This window comes from Microcaecilia unicolor, chromosome 3 (genome assembly GCF_901765095.1).
Source record: "Microcaecilia unicolor chromosome 3, aMicUni1.1, whole genome shotgun sequence".
Lineage (NCBI taxonomy): Eukaryota > Metazoa > Chordata > Amphibia > Gymnophiona > Siphonopidae > Microcaecilia > Microcaecilia unicolor.
In genome coordinates, this window is record NC_044033.1 from 363983312 (window position 1) to 364001551 (window position 18240).

At 48.1% G+C, this 18240-nt stretch overlaps 2 protein-coding genes across 5 annotated transcripts in view; one reads left to right on the forward strand and one right to left on the reverse strand.

The window, feature by feature from the left end:
• Positions 1-12698, forward strand: part of ASF1A (anti-silencing function 1A histone chaperone) — a 29088-nt gene extending 16390 nt beyond the window's left edge. Inside the window, exon 4 of the mRNA XM_030198558.1 lies at positions 12267-12698. Coding sequence (XP_030054418.1) covers positions 12267-12479 — 213 coding nt within the window. The 3' untranslated portion in view covers positions 12480-12698. The remainder of the gene's footprint in view (positions 1-12266) is intronic.
• Positions 1-18240, reverse strand: part of MCM9 (minichromosome maintenance 9 homologous recombination repair factor) — a 142401-nt gene that overhangs the window by 63310 nt on the left and 60851 nt on the right. The window lies entirely within an intron of this gene.

The following is an 18240-nucleotide window of genomic DNA, read 5'->3' on the forward strand; positions in this document are numbered from 1 at the left end:
CCTATGATTTAAACAAGAACCCTACTTAAGAACAGGTAGCACTACAAATATTACACAGTGCCCTAGAATGACCAATACATTTGCCATTGGTAAAACAGAACAAGCGGGACTGCTACAGCGTTCTACACAGAAATTATTTGCCACCTTGGTCACACACCAAACACAGAACAAGGGATCACAAATTAGAAATACAAAGACAAAAATTGAACTGGGAAATCCAAGTCAAACTTGGCATGTACCACAGCTTAGGAGAAATAAAACCAGAAATTCATTTCCCTTTGTATGACCCCCCCCCCCCCCCCCCCCCCGCCATGATAAACATTTCTCAAAGCTAACATATTCCACCAAATAAATTCAAAATAAACAATTTTTTTATATATCTTTGTTGTATGGGTACTTTATTTTTTTTCCAAGCATGTTGGTCCTACTTTCTTCCTTTATGTTTTCCTGTCTTCTGCTCTCTTTCCAGTGAGTGTTGTCCATTTTTCCTTTTTCCACTCCCTCACTCTCCCTGATATATTTCCTCTCTCTTCCCTGATTTCACCTTCTCACTCTTCAGTTCTCCTATATTTCATTTGCCAATACCTATCAATTTTCCATCTCCTCCTCTCACCCCTACATCTCGTGTCTCACTCCTTCCCTGGCCTCCTATTCCCTTCTCTTTCACTTACTCCCCTTTAGTACAATTCTAGCCCCTGCACTTACTATCTTCCTCTCACTCATCTCCTTGAGAAACCTCATGGTCTCTCCCATATGGTTCCAGCATGCGAAGCATCTTCCTTGTCCCCCCACCCCTTCTCTCTCATCCACCACTATGAGCCAGCATTTCCCTGTCCCCCACCCCTATGGTCCAGCAATTCCTTGTCTCCTCTCCCTCTTTCCTCAATGGTCCAGCAACTCCCTGTGCCCTCTTTTCCCCTCCACCCCTATGCTTCAGCAGCTCCATATCTTCTCTTTCCCCCTTATGGTTCAGCAGCTCCCTGTCCCTTCTCTCTCTCTTCCCCACTCCTAAAAAAAAAGTGCAGCTTCAGTGTTCAACAAGGCAGCAGCTCGGAGAGGAGAGCCTACTCAGGAAACCCAGCCTGGTGCCAGAAGACGCAGCTATACATATCCCACTGCCATGCGCCATCCCAGGTTGTGTATGTGGCAAACTGCATACCAAACGTGAAAGCTCGCTGTATGGTTTACCATCTATACAACCCAGGAAGGAGCATGGCTTTGGGGTTTGTGTACCTGCATCTACTGTGGTCCAGCATCTCTCCCCTTTTCTTACTCATTTTCCCCCTCTGCAGTGGTCTGCCATCCTCCTTCTCTCCCCTCGGTTCCCTCACCCATAGTCTGGCATCTCGCCTATCCCTCTATCCCTGCAGGTCCAGCACCCGTCCCCTTTCCTCCCTCTCTTCCTGCCCCATTGGTTCAGTACATCTCCCTTCTCCCCTGAGTCCAGGAGCTGTTCCTCTTGTTCCCTCAGCCCCCACTTTGAGTCCAATAACTCTCTCTCTTTATCTCTCAGCCCCCTCCCCGCTGTGAGTACAAAACCACTCCCTCTTTTTCCCAGCCCTCGAGTCCAGCACTGCTCCTTTATTTTCCCTCTATCATGAGTCCAGTACCTCCTTCTTCCTTCAATCCCCCCCACCTACCTGCATCCAGCACCACTTTCTCTTCTCCCTCCCCTCAGTCCATCAAACCTGCTTTCTTTAGCAGCACCTGCAGTGATAATGTCTGAGCCAGCGCTGGATCCTTCCCTCTGCTTCATCCCACCCTTGCATATATAGGATATTGTGCCTGAGGGGCAGGCAGAGGGAAGGATCCGGCAGTGGCTCTGGCAGCCTGCTGTGTGCCAGCCCCACAACACACTGGTTGAGAACCACTGCTCAAGAGAGGGTTCTTGAAAGCCTCGGGAACTGCATTAAATAGTAAAAAAAAAACAAAAAAAAAAACAAACCAGCAGTGTTTTTGGCTGCCAAATAGTGGTCTGTTTTTCTCTGGGACAAGCACCACAATCGGAGTAAGCTGCAGTAGGGGATTGGAAGAAGAGGTTTGGCAGCTGGGTCCCTCAGGAATGCTATTGCGTGCACAGAGCTGTATCAGGGCAGCTCAGACTGCAAAGCACACAGTGGTGTCAAAACTACCAAGCCTGGCATGCTTGCGGTGGGGCGCTTGCTAGACGGTTAAACTAGGAGGGTGGTGCTACATGTGCAGCCTTGTAGTGTCGGAGGCCTCTTCTCTGGTGTATGTGGCTAGTAAAGACAGGCTGCCCATTATGGAAAAAGCCTAGAGCTCTCTCTCTGTGCCTGTTACAGAGGTGAACAGTGACCCGATTTTAGTTGGATGTTCCACCATATTGCAGACTGTGAAGGAGAACATCAGAGATCACATGTCTCCCTGTTCCAGTGCCCTGGAGAGGGACCAGTGCTGCATTTTCAGCACAAGAGAAGCTAGACACTGAGCTTCTAGTCAGTCAACATTTTTGCCTGAACTTATTGTGGTGTTACATAAGGCTAGTAGGAGACAGGATTCCTTAAGGGTAGAACCCTTTGGTCCTAATAGACCCTGTTTAGTCTTAGGATGATGACGATGAATGTTTAGATTCAAGTGATGTTTAATAAGTTTTAGACAGATCAACAAGCCTTATTTCAGACACCAATCTGGTGCCTAAGAGGCCTGGATAGATCTCGCTGATATTCCCCAGGGAGAAGATACTTCTGTGGTCTGGACTTTTCATAGAAATGATTTGTAACATGTCAGATTCTTTACATTAATGTTCCAATATGATGTGTTTCCACTTTCTTGTTTTATGTGTTTGCTTGGTTGGAATTTAATAAAAAATTCAACATATTTGGGAGCCCTGTTTGATGCCAATCAGGGAAAGGTGTTTTTACCAGAGAATACTCAAATTGCAGGGACAGGTCAGGAAACTACTCCAGAATATCAAACTTACTGCTTGGGATTATCTTAAGTCTTGGGCTCGATAACAGCAACTCAGGATATACAGCCTTTTGCATGCCTTACAGAGTATTGCTATCCATTTCGTCTCCCCAGAACCAGAATTGGGAGGTAGGTCTCCCTTTATGGGGAGAGGCCAGAAAACGTTTGTCTTGTAGGATCAAATAGCCCAGGAAACTTGGTTAGAGATGGAAGCCTTGTGGTCATTCAACTACATGGAAGTGAGAGCCTTGTGTTTGTCTCTGTTAGCCTTTAAGTCGTAGATTCAATACAAAGCTGCATGTGTCTGGGTTGGATAACATCACATTAGTGGTTTATATAAATTGGTATGTTGGGCACCAAGAGTCAAACAGTTATCAGAGGAGATGAAAATTCTTATGTCGTAGGCGGAGGAGCATCTCTAAGAGTTGTTGGTGATACATGTGGCCATAGTGGATAACGTTTCAATCGGACTTCATATGCAGGCACGCTTTGGATCCAGGGGAGTGGAATCCAGCAGATCAAGTCATTCAGACGATAGTCAAAAATGTGGGGCACACCAATGATGGATTTCATGGCAACCAGCAAGCATGCCAAACTGCTAATAAAATATTTCAGCAGGACAAAGGACCCTTGTTGGTGGCCACACTACTTCAGCTGTGGCAGACACAAGGTCTACTATATATCTTCTCCTTGGCCATTACTTGGGTGAGTCATTCAGAAGATAGAAAGACATCAGGGTCCAGTGCTGTTTGTGGCTTCTGATTGACTGAGAAGACAATGGTATGCAATCTCATGCGGGTCCAGGTGCACCATCTGTTTCCTCTGTGGAAGATTTGTTGAGTTAAGGGCTAATTTGAATGCAGGACCTGTCTTCATTTTGTCTTACAGCTGGGCTCTGAAGAGAGTGAGACTTTTGAAAGAGGATTCTCACCCAAAGTGATAGATACACTATTGTATTCCAAGAAGACTTTATATTAGGGTATGGCGAATGTTTGAGGAGTGTTCTGTACTTGAGATTCTAAAGCAGCCATCTTGGACATTATGACATTTTTAAAAGATGGACAAAGAGTTCACCTTATCTTCTCTGAAGGTACAGTTGGTGGCTATTCCTTTGTCTAGAAGTGCGATTGCAGGTTGTGATTAGGTTTCTTAGAGGTGTAAATCTGTTGAGGCCTCCTTACCCACCTGTAGTTCGGCCCTGGGTTCTGCAATTGGCCCTGTCCACCTTAATTTAGGAGCCATTTGAACCTCTGAAGAAGGCTACATTTAAAACACTATTCCTCATCCAGAATAATTTTGGATCATTTCTTCCAAAAATAGGGGATGTGGGAGGGACTTGATATACAGCCTTTCCATGGTTACAATCATATTATATACATGTACTTATTTTGGACCTGGGGCAATGGGCTAAGTAACTTGCCCAGAGTCACAAGGAGCTGCAGTGGGAATCAAACCCAGTTCCCCAGGCCAGTACACTAACCATTAGGCTACTTTTCCACCTGACTCAGTTGATTACACTCTTGGGTTTTAGAGAAAGAGATGGTTCAGAAGAAGAAGTTGGACTATGTTGTTATGTAAAGAAGACAGAGGAGTCTTACAAGTCAGGCAGGTTGTTTGTGCTGTTTGGTGGTGCTCTAAAGGGAAAAGCAGTGTCTAAGGCAACATTAGCCCCTTAGATCAAGGACACCATAGCTTCAGTGTATATTCTCAAGGGACAGCCAGTCCCCTCAATCCTAAAGCCTCATTGTACTAGAGGTCAAGTTTCATCCTGGGTGGAACGTATTCCATGGTTCTCCGAGGACAAGCAGGCTGCTTGTTCTCACGACTGGGTGACGTCCGCGGCAGCCCCCACCAACCGGAAAAAAGCTTCGCGGGACGGTCGGCACGCAGGGCACGCCCACCGCGCATGCGCGGCCGTCTTCCCGCCCGTGCGCGACCGCTCCCGCCAGTTCCTTTTTTTTCCGCGCCTGGAGAGAGTCGTGCCTTGCCGCTCTCTCTACTTCAGCCGCCGGATTCTTGCGATCGCGTATACGCGGATCGCGCTTCGTTAATTTAATTTCCTTTTATCTTTTCTTTTTACAAAAAAAAAAAAAAAAAAAGACGGCGCGTGTGGAGCACGCGCTCCCCTTTTCCCTCGCTTCCAGCGGGGACGCTACATTGCGGCCTAGTGGTCGCTCGGTCGTTTATTTTTTCGTGGTGTGATTTTAGCCACCATTGACGACTTTGACTTCGCCGACGCGATTTTTCCGTCGATGTCCTCGAAGGTCCCGAGTGGATTTAAAAAGTGTGGTCGCTGCGGCCGGCCGATCTCGCAGACCGACACCCACGCTTGGTGCCTCCAGTGCCTCGGGCCGGAGCACAATCTCAAGTCGTGTGCTTTGTGTCTTGGTCTCCGGAAACGGACTCAGGTTGCGAGGCAAGTTCTGCGGGACCGTCTTTTTGGAACTTGCGCCGGCCCCTCGACGTCGACCTCAACGGCATCGGTATCGAAGGCCGGTTCTTCGGTACCGGTATCGATGCCCGAGACATCGGCACCGATGGCAGCGACCCCAGGAGAACAGGTCCCGTCGGCCCGCCGGTGAGAGTGGGGTTGAGAGGCCGCGTGGGCAGTCGGCCCCGGTCACTCCTTCAGCTCGTGAGCCACGGGACCGAACCCTGTCTGACCCGGTGCCTCGAGACCGAGGGGGATCGACCTCCTCCTCCTCCATGCCCTCCGGCGCCGGTGACGTGCATCGAAAGAAGGACAAAAAGCGTCGTCACCGGACGCCCTCGGTGCATCCTGAAGAGGAGTCGACGCCGAAGCGTCATCGTCGAGAGGAGAGGTCCCCGTCGGTTGTGGAGGTACCGACGCGTCGGGGTTCCGGCACCTCGGTGCCGTCTCCTGGCTCCCAGCAGCTTCCGGCACCGACACCCTTACCGGCCCCACCGCCTTTCCCGGCAGCGGGCCTGGACGAGTGCCTCAGAGCCATCCTTCCGGGGATCCTGGAAGGGCTGATGCGCCAGGCTGTGCCGGCGCCGGGGGTGCTTGCGCCCTCGGCGCCGATGACTGTGGCGCCGGCGAGCTCTAGCCCGGCGCCGGAGCTGTTGACACTGCCGCCGCTTGCGGTGCCGGTCTCGACTGCTACGCAGGTGGAGTCCCCGTCGACGTCGATGGAGGGAGCTCCGTCCCCGCCGGCGCGGGAGTCCACCGCTCGACGACACCGAGACCTCGGTGCCTCGACGTCGAGCCGGGCCCGGTACAGGACTCAGCTACATGAGCTAATGTCCGATACCGAGGATGAGGACTTGTGGGGGGAAGAGGAGGACCCTAGATATTTCTCCTCAGAGGAGTCTACGGGCCTTCCCTCGGACCCCACGCCTTCACCGGAGAGGAAGCTCTCACCTCCTGAGAGCCTCTCCTTTGCCTCCTTTGTGCGGGATATGTCGATCACCATTCCCTTCCCCGTGGTCTCTGTGGAAGAGCCGAGGGCCGAGATGCTCGAGGTCCTCGACTATCCATCACCACCTAGAGAGTCCTCCACGGTGCCGCTGCACAATGTCCTGAAGGAGACGCTGCTCCGGAACTGGGTGAGACCGTTAACTAACCCCACCATTCCCAAGAAAGCAGAGTCCCAGTACAGGATCCACTCCGACCCAGAGCTCATGCGGCCCCAATTGCCCCATGACTCAGCGGTCGTGGATTCTGCTCTCAAGAGGGCACGGAGTTCGAGGGATACCGCCTCGGCGCCCCCGGGGCGGGAGTCTCGCACTCTGGACTCGTTTGGGAGGAAGGCCTACCAATCCTCCATGCTCGTGACCCGCATCCAGTCATACCTGCTCTATATGAGCATCCACATGCGGACCAATGTGCAACAGCTGGCGGACCTGGTCGAGAAGCTCCCGCCGGAGCAGTCCAGGCCTTATCAGGAGGTGGTCAGGCAGCTGAAGGCATGCAGAAAGTTCCTGTCCAGGGGTATTTTTGACACCTGTGACGTGGCATCTCGTGCTGCGGCCCAAGGTATAGTGATGCGCAGGCTCTCATGGCTGCGCGCCTCTGACCTGGACAACCGCACCCAGCAGAGACTGGCCGACGTCCCTTGCCGGGGGGATAACATTTTCGGTGAGAAGGTCGAGCAGATGGTGGACCAACTGCATCAGCGGGAAACCGCTCTCGACAAGCTCTCCCACCGGGCGCCTTCAGCATCCGCCCCCACTGGTGGGCGTTTTTCCCGGGCACGGCAGGCTGCACCCTATTCTTTTGCAAAGCGTAGGTACAACCAGCCGGCCCGAAGGCCTCGTCAGGCACAGGGACAGCCCCAGCGCGCTCGTTCTAGTCAACAGCGTGCGCCTAAGCAGCCCCCTGCGCCTCGCCTCCACAGCAAAAGCCGGGGACGGGCTTTTGACTGGATCCACGGGAACATAGCCGCCCTACAAGTGTCCGTACCGGACGATCTGCCGGTCGGAGGGAGGTTAAAATTTTTTCACCAAAGGTGGCCTCTCATAACCTCCGACCAGTGGGTTCTCCAAATAGTGCGGTGCGGATACGCCCTGAATTTGGCCTCCCTGCCTCCAAATTGTCCTCCGGGAGCTCAGTCTTTCAGCTCCCATCACAAGCAGGTACTTGCAGAGGAACTCTCCGCCCTTCTCAGCGCCAATGCGGTCGAGCCCGTACCACCCGGGCAGGAAGGGCAGGGATTCTATTCCAGGTACTTCCTTGTGGAAAAGAAAACAGGGGGGATGCGTCCCATCCTAGACCTGAGAGGCCTGAACAAATTCCTGGTCAAAGAAAAGTTCAGGATGCTTTCCTTGGGCACCCTTCTGCCAATGATTCAGAAAAACGATTGGCTATGTTCCCTGGATTTAAAGGACGCATATACTCACATACCGATACTGCCAGCTCACAGACAGTATCTCAGATTCCGCCTGGGCGCACGCCACTTTCAGTATTGTGTGCTGCCATTTGGGCTCGCCTCTGCCCCACGAGTGTTTACCAAGTGCCTCGTGGTGGTAGCGGCCTACCTACGCAAGCTGGGAGTGCACGTGTTCCCATATCTCGACGATTGGCTGGTCAAGAACACCTCGGAGGCAGGAGCCCTCCGGTCCATGCAGTGCACTATTCAACTTCTGGAGCTGCTGGGGTTTGTGATAAATTACCCAAAGTCCCATCTCCAACCGTCCCAGTCTCTGGAATTCATAGGAGCGCTGCTGAATACCCAGACGGCTCAGGCCTATCTTCCCGAAGCGAGGGCCGCCAATCTCCTGGCCCTGGCTTCGCAGACCAGAGCGTCCCAGCAGATCACAGTTCGGCAGACGTTGAGACTTCTGGGTCATATGGCCTCCACAGTTCATGTGACCCCCATGGCTCGTCTTCACATGAGATCTGCTCAATGGACCCTAGCTTCCCAGTGGTTCCAAGCCACCGGGAATCTAGAAGATGTCATCCGCCTCTCCACCAGCTGCCGCACTTCACTGCGCTGGTGGACCATTCGGACCAATTTGACACTGGGACGTCCATTTCAAATTCCACAGCCCACGAAAGTGCTGACGACGGATGCCTCTCGCCTGGGGTGGGGAGCTCATGTCGATGGGCTGCACACCCAGGGTATGTGGTCCCTCCAGGAAAAGGATCTGCAGATCAACCTCCTGGAGCTCCGAGCGATCTGGAACGCACTGAAGGCTTTCAGAGATCGGCTGTCCTACCAAATTATCCAAATTCGGACAGACAATCAGGTTGCAATGTTTTACGTCAACAAGCAGGGGGGCACCGGATCTCGCCCCCTGTGTCAGGAAGCCGTCGGGATGTGGCGCTGGGCATGCCAGCACAGCATGCTTCTCCAAGCCACATACCTGGCAGGCGTAAACAACAGTCTGGCCGACAGACTGAGCAGAGTCATGCAACCGCACGAGTGGTCGCTCCATTCCAGAGTGGTACGCAAGATCTTCCGAGAGTGGGGCACCCCCTCGGTGGATCTTTTCGCCTCTCAGACCAACCACAAGCTGCCTCTGTTCTGTTCCAGACTTCAGACACACGGCAGGCTAGCGTCAGATGCCTTTCTCCTTCTTTGGGGGACCGGCCTCCTGTACGCTTATCCTCCCATACCTTTGGTGGGGAAGACCTTACTGAAGCTCAAGCAAGACCGCGGCACCATGATTCTGATAGCGCCCTTTTGGCCCCGTCAGATCTGGTTCCCTCTTCTTCTGGAGTTGTCCTCCGAAGAACCGTGGAGATTGGAGTGTTTTCCGACTCTCATTTCGCAGAACGACGGAGCGTTGCTGCACCCCAACCTTCAATCCCTGGCTCTCACGGCCTGGATGTTGAGGGCGTAGACTTCGCTGCGTTGGGTCTGTCTGAGGGTGTCTCCCGGGTCTTGCTTGCCTCTAGGAAGGATTCCACTAAGAAGAGTTACTTTTTCAAGTGGAGGAGGTTTGTCGTTTGGTGTGAGAGCAAGGCCCTAGAACCTCGTTCTTGTCCTGCACAAAACCTGCTTGAATACCTTCTGCACTTATCGGAGTCTGGCCTCAAGACCAACTCAGTAAGGAATCACCTTAGTGCGATTAGTGCTTACCATTATCGTGTGGAAGGTAAAGCCATCTCTGGAGAGCCTTTAGTCGTTCGATTCATGAGAGGTTTGCTTTTGTCAAAGCCCCCTATCAAGCCTCCTACTGTGTCGTGGGATCTCAACGTCGTCCTCACCCAGCTGATGAAACCTCCTTTTGAGCCACTGAATACCTGCCATCTGAAGTACTTGACCTGGAAGGTCATTTTCTTGGTGGCAGTTACTTCAGCTCGTAGGGTCAGTGAGCTTCAAGCCCTAGTAGCTCATGCTCCATATACCAAATTTCATCACAACAGAGTAGTGCTCCGCACTCACCCAAAGTTCCTGCCGAAGGTGGTGTCGGAGTTCCATCTTAACCAGTCAATTGTCTTGCCAACATTCTTCCCCAGGCCGCATACCCGCCCTGCTGAACGTCAGTTGCACACATTGGACTGCAAGAGAGCATTGGCCTTCTACTTGGAGCGGACACAGCCCCACAGACAGTCCGCCCAATTGTTTATTTCTTTCGACCCTAACAGGCTAGGGGTCGCTGTCGGGAAACGCACCATCTCCAATTGGCTAGCAGATTGCATTTCCTTCACTTACGCCCAGGCTGGGCTGGCTCTTGAGGGTCATGTCACGGCTCATAGTGTTAGAGCCATGGCAGCGTCAGTGGCCCACTTGAAGTCAGCCACTATTGAAGAGATTTGCAAGGCTGCGACGTGGTCATCTGTCCACACATTCACATCACATTACTGCCTCCAGCAGGATACCCGACGCGACAGTCGGTTCGGGCAGTCGGTGCTGCAGAATCTGTTTGGGGTGTAAATCCAACTCCACCCTCCAGGACCCGAATTTATTCTGGTCAGGCTGCACTCTCAGTTAGTTGTTCTTCGTAGGTCAATTTCTGTTGTACCCTCGCCGTTGCGAGCTTCAATTGACCTGGGTTCTTGTTTTGAGTGAGCCTGAGAGCTAGGGATACCCCAGTCGTGAGAACAAGCAGCCTGCTTGTCCTCGGAGAAAGGGTATGATACATACCTGTAGCAGTTGTTCTCCGAGGACAGCTGGCTGATTGTTCTCACCTACCCTCCCTCCTCCCCTTTGGAGTTGTGTGTTTCATCTTTTGCTAGTTATTCAACTGGCGGGAGCGGTTGCGCACGGGCGGGAAGACGGCCGCGCATGCGCGGTGGGCGTGCCCTGCGTGCCGACCGTCCCGCGAAGCTTTTTTCCGGTTGGTGGGGGCTGCCGCGGACGTCACCCAGTCGTGAGAACAATCAGCCTGCTGTCCTCGGAGAACAACTGCTACAGGTATGTATCATACCCTTTCCTCCACAAGAGATCTGCAAGGTGGCCACTCGGTCTATTATCCAGTCCTTTGTCCTTCACTAGAGATTGGATGGTCAGGCAGCACAAGATATGGACATTTGGTACCAGGGTAATTAGCCTTGGTAATTACAGCTTTGATGTTTTCCATTTGTCTGGACTGAGCTGCTAGGATGATAAGGAAGGAGAAATTAGAGCATACCCTCTAATTTTCTTTTCCTTGAGTCCCTTCAGACCAGTCCAGAACCCACCCTTTCCTACTGAAGATTGATAAAGAAGACTGTTTTAGACTGAGTTGATACTAATATTGTTCTGTCGTTATTGTTTTTATTATTAGGAATGTTTTATTTGTAATCTGCCAAAAACAATCTGGATTGAGCTGGTTATAAGTATTTTAAATAAATAAAACTAAGTAATTGTTGGCCATTTTATCTTTGGTTTTAATGCTTGTACGTTTTTTGGCTGTTCAATTGAAATTTATAATTGGTTATTTGTGGTTCCTGATTCAAGTAGGGATTTTTTTTGTGACCTTTCTGCTTTAACAAAGTATTGACTGGATTGGGACTACACATGATATTTAGTGTGACATCATTAGTCAGTAGGCCTCGGTCTCTAACTGCTATCAGGAGAAGCACTAAAACCAAAGATAAGGCTGCCAACAATTAACAGTTTTGTCTTATCAATCTTCAAAAGGAAAGGGTGGGTTCTGGACTGGTCTGAAGAGAGTCAAGGAAAGAAAATTAGCAGGTAAGCTCTAATTTCTTTGTCCTACTTTTTGGGACTACAAATTAAAAGAAAAACTTTATTTGAATATTAAGTGTGCTAGTGGTATTTGTATAAAAGTATAGTATCTCACTGTCCCAATCAAATTTACTGCACTGCATTGGAAGGAACACGAGAAAATGTATATATGCTCTGGCTTAGTAAACACAAAATGGAGTTATTGCCATACCAGTAGAAAAAATGAAAGATGCATACTTTTTGTATATTTGCTGAAGTGTGTCTCTGGCTTCAGCAATAACTGCTTTTTAGCTTAACTCAAGGGGGGGGGGGGGAATTTTTAATTACTCGCTTTTCCAAATCAGAGTTTAAGGAGAGTTATAATGTGTATAGTAGTTATTTCCTAGCCCTAGCCTTGCAAATGTTTGTACCTGAGGCAGAAGAGAGTGAAATGACACGCCTAAGATTCAAACAGCCATCATCAGCTTCCACTGCTCTAAACATTTGGTCACTCTGTTTTATCATTCTCACCTTAAGTAATTCCCTTATCCCTTGTTTGTCTGTCTTGAATAGATTGTAAGCTTTGTCAAGCAGGGACTGTTTCTTACATGTTCAGTGTATAGCCCTACATACATGCTAAGTAGTAGTAGTACTAACAAGTTGGGAGACTACTAGAAAGGGCTACTTAAGTCACAGGTAGTCTATTTAAAATCCAACTAGAAATGTATCTGTACAACACCTGATGAAGCATTTAATGCCTTTTTTTCTATCCCTACCCAGCTCCAGAGGAATATATTGGCATCCAACCCCCGCGTCACAAGGTTTCATATAAACTGGGACGATACCACAGAAAAGATGGGAGACAGTGACAGCAGCAACGCCAATCTACAGCTACTGCTCTCCACAGAAGCACTGCCATCTGCGTCAAAAGTGTGGCCAGCATCAGAGAACTCGCTAAATGTCATGTTAGAGTCACACATGGACTGCACCTGACTAGCTGGCAACCACCGTTAATTCAAACATTAAGCTATTAAAAAAATATAAGCCAAAAGACTAGCAACCATCAAAACCGAACTATGGCTCTGAAATCCTGCAAATATAGTCAACATGCCATGCAAAGAATTTGTTCAAATGTCTGTAGAGAGTTTATAAGGGAAAAAAAAAGCAGTATTTGATTGTATTGTGGAATTTAAATACAACTATTTTTGAGTACTTTTTTCCCCACTCAATTATTTTATTTGCTCAGAATAATCAGATTAAAGCTCCAGCACTAGCCATAGTCTTTAAAATACCAACACGCCAGGTTTATTGGTTCTGCTGCTTCCTTTTTCATGGGCCAGTTCCTATATTGCTTTTTGGAATATTGTTTTTCTTATTGTATTTGAATTCTTATTTTTTGGAATAAAAAGGTGTGAACCTTTTATTCTAGCCATAAGACCAGTAATTTTGATTTTAATAGATTCCAACAATTTACCTTGTACAGGGATCAGGCTGACTGGTCTATAGTTAACCCTAGGTCACCCTGGTGCTCTTTTGAGAAATTTCACTACACTACAGTCCTCAAATACACAGGAAGATTTGAATGATAGATTAGGGTGCTCAATTTCAAAACACATAGACTTACAAAGTTCCATAATAACATATGTAACTTTGTAAGTCTATGTGCTTTGAAAATGAGCACCTAGATTACCAATACCAGGTTTGTAATTTTGTTATTTGAGTTTTAACATGTCTAGGATAAATACCATCAGGTCTCACTCATTTGCTACTATTTAGTTTATTAGTTTGCTTTTGCATTTTTTTCAAGCTTTAAAGAATGATTCTATTGGGCATCTCTTCTGTGACCGCTGTAGCAAAGTTTTCTCCGAGAACAAGCAGGACTAAGTTTCTCACATATGGGTGATATTTATTTATTTATTTCACTTGTATCCCACATTTTCCCACCTATTTGCAGGCTCAATGTGGCTTACAAAGACCTGTTGTGGCATCGCCATACAGGATGGAGTATACATTCACCAAACAGAGCCCTGGTGCAGACCATCCCACCATGCATGCACAAGTGCCCTTCAATCCAGTGAGAGCGTGCAGGACCCCCACTCTCTAGTTTTTGTGGAGTGGAGGGGTTACGTGTTTGGTCACTCCGTGCATCAACCTTTGTTAGTTATTTTTTGGTTTGGTCTGCCTTCCCTTGTGGTACTTTTATTATTTTAAAATTATTTCACATTTTCCCCTTCCCATTTAGTCTCTTTAGTTTTGTGGCAAGTTTAAGTTTTGTTTATTTTCATGGCTCCTGAAGCCTGAGCACCATCTGGGTTCATGCTTCATTTCTTTCCCTTCAGTAAGATTCCCTGTTTTGCTATTTGATTTCACATTACCTAGTTTTTCCTTCATGTCCCAGAAAGTTCCCAATGGCTGAAAGTGCTGTGCCCAGTGTAACAAAGTCATCTCTGGGACTGATTGTCATAGCTGGTGTCTGTCGTGCTTTAGTCCAGACCACAAGGCCTCTGTGTTCTTTGTTTGAAAATGCAGAAGAGAACCCAGGAAATCAGAGGTCCAGTGCGAGAAACTTTTTTGGTGCTCTTAAGTCTGGTCCATCAGTATTGGTCCCCATAGCTGCTACAGCTGCGTCGGACCATGCTGGCATTAAGGAGGTCTCCATCTGCCTCAACATCAGGAACTATCAGGGGGCCCTGGGACCAGTCAGCACTGGACCCGACCCTATCCTCGTCAGCACCGAGGGACTGTGATGCCAAGCATTGAGTGAAAGCTAAGAAGCATCGGCACTGGTCCTCCTCAAGACACGATGCTGGGAGCTCTGGGGCGTCAGCATTGCTGGGAGAAGCGCGCTCTCCCTCTGTTGTAGCAGTGCCGATGCGCCAGTCTTCACACAGCCAGGATCCTACTACTGATTTGACACTAGCAACTTTGCAGGTTGTCTCTATACCAGCCCCCCAGCATTTGCCGACACCAGTCTTCGAGGAACAGCTATAAGACTGTGCTTCAGGAGGAGCTGGGATGTGGGTGCTTATGCCAGCTATGGAACCACTCCAGTCCATCTTGGAGGCCTATACCCTGCCTGCTGAGTGGTCATCAACATTGGTGCCTTTCTAGGCATCGAGCCAGCACCAACCAAGGTGGGTGACCCTCTCTACATCGGGGGAGGAAGCTGGGGAGCAGCACTGTATCTCGGCAACCGTCATTGAGGCCTGAACATACCTCCAGTCAGCTGAGGCAGGTGCAGACTCGGATCTCTCATGATGAGTACTTCACCAAGTCTGGAGCACATAGGAGGTAGTGTTCTATTGTGGATTAAAAAGTGGTTAAAAGAAAACAGAGTAGGGTTAAATGGTCAGTATTCTTAATTGAGAAGGGTAGATAGTGGGGTTCTGCAGGGATCTGTGCTGGGACTGCTGCTTTGTAACATATTTATAAATTATCTAGAGATGGGAGTAACTAATGCAGTAATTAAATTTGCTGATGACACAAAGTTATTCAAAGTTGTTAAATCGCAAGAGGATTGTGAAATTACAAGAGGGCCTTAGGAGACTGGGCAGCCAAATGGCAGTGATGTTTAATGAGAGCAAGTGCAAAGTGATGCATGTGGGGAAAGAGGAACCTGAACTATAGCTACATGATGATGCAAGGTTCCACATTAGGAGTCACCAACCAGGAATGGGATCTAGCTGTCATCGTTGATGATCAGGGTTGCCAGCTGGGAAAAATTTTCCCAGCCCAAAACAAGCCGTAAACCCGCCCAAAAACTGCCCGTAGCCAATCCCCGTCTCCCGCGTCACCGAACCCCGCCCCCGCGTCATTAACCCCGCCCCCTACGTCATCCCCGCCCCTGAAAGGCTTCTATTGGTCCAATTTGGACCAATAGAAGCCCCGGAAAAGCTTCTATTGGACTGAATTGGACCAATAGAAGCCCCGTAAAAAAAACGCCGAACTCGCACAGCGGCGACGGTAAAACCGGCCAAAAAACCGCATCCCGCGGCCAGCGAAATTTTCCCGCCGCCACTGGCAAAAACCCGCCCAATTGGGCGGTAAAACCGCCCACCTGGCAACATTGTTGATGATACGTTGAAACCCTCTGCTCAGTGTGTAGAAGTGGCTAAGAAAGCAAACAGAATGTTAGGTATTAGGAAAGAAATGGAAAACAAAAATGAGGACGTTATAATGCCTTTGTTGTGTGCAATTCTGGTAACAGCATCTTAAAAAAGATATAGTAGAATTAGAAAACATACAGAGAAGGGCGACGAAAACGATAAACGAGATGAGACTACTTCCCTATGAGGCAAGGCTAAAGTGGCTAGGGCTCTTCAGCTTGGAGAAAAGACGGCTGAGGGGAGATAATGATAGAGGTCTATAAAATAATTGTATTTATTTATTGCATTTGTACCCCACATTTTCCACCCTAGTGGTTGGTTCAATGTGGCTTACCAGTTAACATAAAGTGAACTGGTTACATGTTATATAGCCGTGTGGAGCTTTGAAGCCTTGTTCCATTTTTGGAGTGACGTAAGCTTGTTGCGTTCAGTCCTTAGTCATGCTTATAGAGTGTTGACTGGTTGTGTGCTTGTTTAAGTGAGTTTGTCGAAAAGGAATTTTCTGAACTGGGCTTTTAAAAAAAAAAAATCTAATAGCTTCCAATTATACAATTACATCAATTCAAAGACACCCAGGAATATAAAACCTATGAAGAAAACATCTTAATATAGTCCACATTGTAAGGAAAAAAGGATCCAGGAAAAACAAATCAAGGAAAAAAGAAAAAAATTTAAAAGGAAGAGAACCTCTCCCCCTCTCTTACAGAACGAACAGCCTAATTGGGGACATTTTTCAGCCAACCCCTACAGTATACCCTACTCAATGAAACATCATACCTCTACCTGCCTTCCCCTCTTTAGATACAACAAAATCTAACAAATGCTTAGGTTCATTAAAGACATAAGACTTAGCCTCATAGGAAATAAGTACATACAAGGAAAATGTAATAAAAAAAAAGATCCCCAGAGCCTGCACCCTAGGGCAAAGTGCCAGACATTCCTGGCGACGTTTCTGGGTGCACCTCAAAATATCAGGAAGTAGGCTTTTAAGTGTTTTCTGAATATGAGGTAGTTCATAAATTTTAGGTCTTTCAGTAGCAAATTCCAGTCTTTAGTGCAGACATATGTGAAGCTGCTAGTGTATTCGGTTTTGTATTTCAGTCCCTGACATCTTGGGAAGTGAAGATTAAGATAGGTTTCTGGTTGCGTTACGTAGTGGTATTAGGTCGGTCATATATTCCACAGCGAGGCTGAAGATTATTCTGTAGGCCAAGGAGCAGATCCTGAAGAATATGCATGCTTTGATAGGTAGCCAGTATAGGTTTTGGAGTAGTGGTCTTGCGCTCTTGAATCTGTTTTTCCCATATATGAGTCTTGTTGCTCTTTTGTGCTGTTTGCAATTTTTAAAATGTTTGTTCCTTGCATCCTGCATAGATTCCATTACAATAATCTGCATGTGCGAGAACCATGGTTTGGACAAGCATCTGCATTTCCACATTGTGTGAAACATTTTCTTTGTTTGCTACCTGTTTGTTGAAGGATAGCTCATGGTCTATGGTGACTCCTAAGGTCTTCAAGTCATGTGCTATTGGGAGGGATGTTGCCATGGCATTGATGGTTGTATAGTGTTGGGAATTGTGTGGTGATGTGAGTTTCAGGCAGTGTGTTTTTTTTCCCCTTTCAGTTTTAGGTTGAAAGCCAATGACCAGGTTTCCATAATATTTATGCTGTCTGTGATTTTAGTAGTGATTTCTAGTGGATCATTTTTGAAGGGGATGAAGATTGAAATGTCATCAACACGTATGAAGAGGTTGAGATGTTTTGGATAGTAACCATGCTAGGGGGACCATCACTAGATTAAATAGTATTGGCGAGAGTGGTGAGCCCTGGGGAACCCTGTATTCCACTTTGCATGGGGAGGAAATCAGAGAGTTTGAGGGCTGTCAACACACTTCATCGATTTGGCTAGTAGACTGCATTTCCTTTTGAGGGCAGATTTAACCACCATGGAGAGGTGGGGCAACTGGGCCTTCTTGAATCCTGGAGCATTCTGAACTCTCTATATAACCTGTCCTTTTAGATCACTTGCACAGAAAGAGGGGTCTCCCAGTTCTTATCTGTGCATCCTGTAGGATGCTGTGAATGGGCACTGTCGCAGTTTCTTTAGGAGGAGAATCGTAGTTGAGGATGGACCAACAGCAATGGAATGGCGTCTGCCATTTCCTGCAAAAATAACTGGTTGAAGAGAGTTCCTCTGAAGGGGATTTTCTTCTCGCCTGTGGTGGGGAGGAGTCCAAGGGTAGGCTAAGAGATTTCTCCCTTGACAAGTCTTTTGGATGTTCCTCAGAAACCCAGAATAATCCATAAGAACGTAAGCGTTGCCATACTGGGACAGACCAAAGGTCCATCAAGACCAGCATCCTGTTTCAAACAGTGGCCAATCCAGGTTACAAGTACCTGGTAAGATCCTAAAATAGTACATACATTTTATGCTGCTTATCCTATAAATACTGGCAAGTAGAGAGTATATCAGGAGTCACTCATATCACTTAATCTGAGATAGAGAGTGTCATCTGCTTTGGCACGGCTTCTTGTCACCTCACTCCTGTGGTGAATCTGCGCTCGTGCAACGTGCTATAATCATCGACTCTTGCCCTCCACCTTCCTATGCTACATATAACAACTTCACATCCCTTAATCTATGTGAA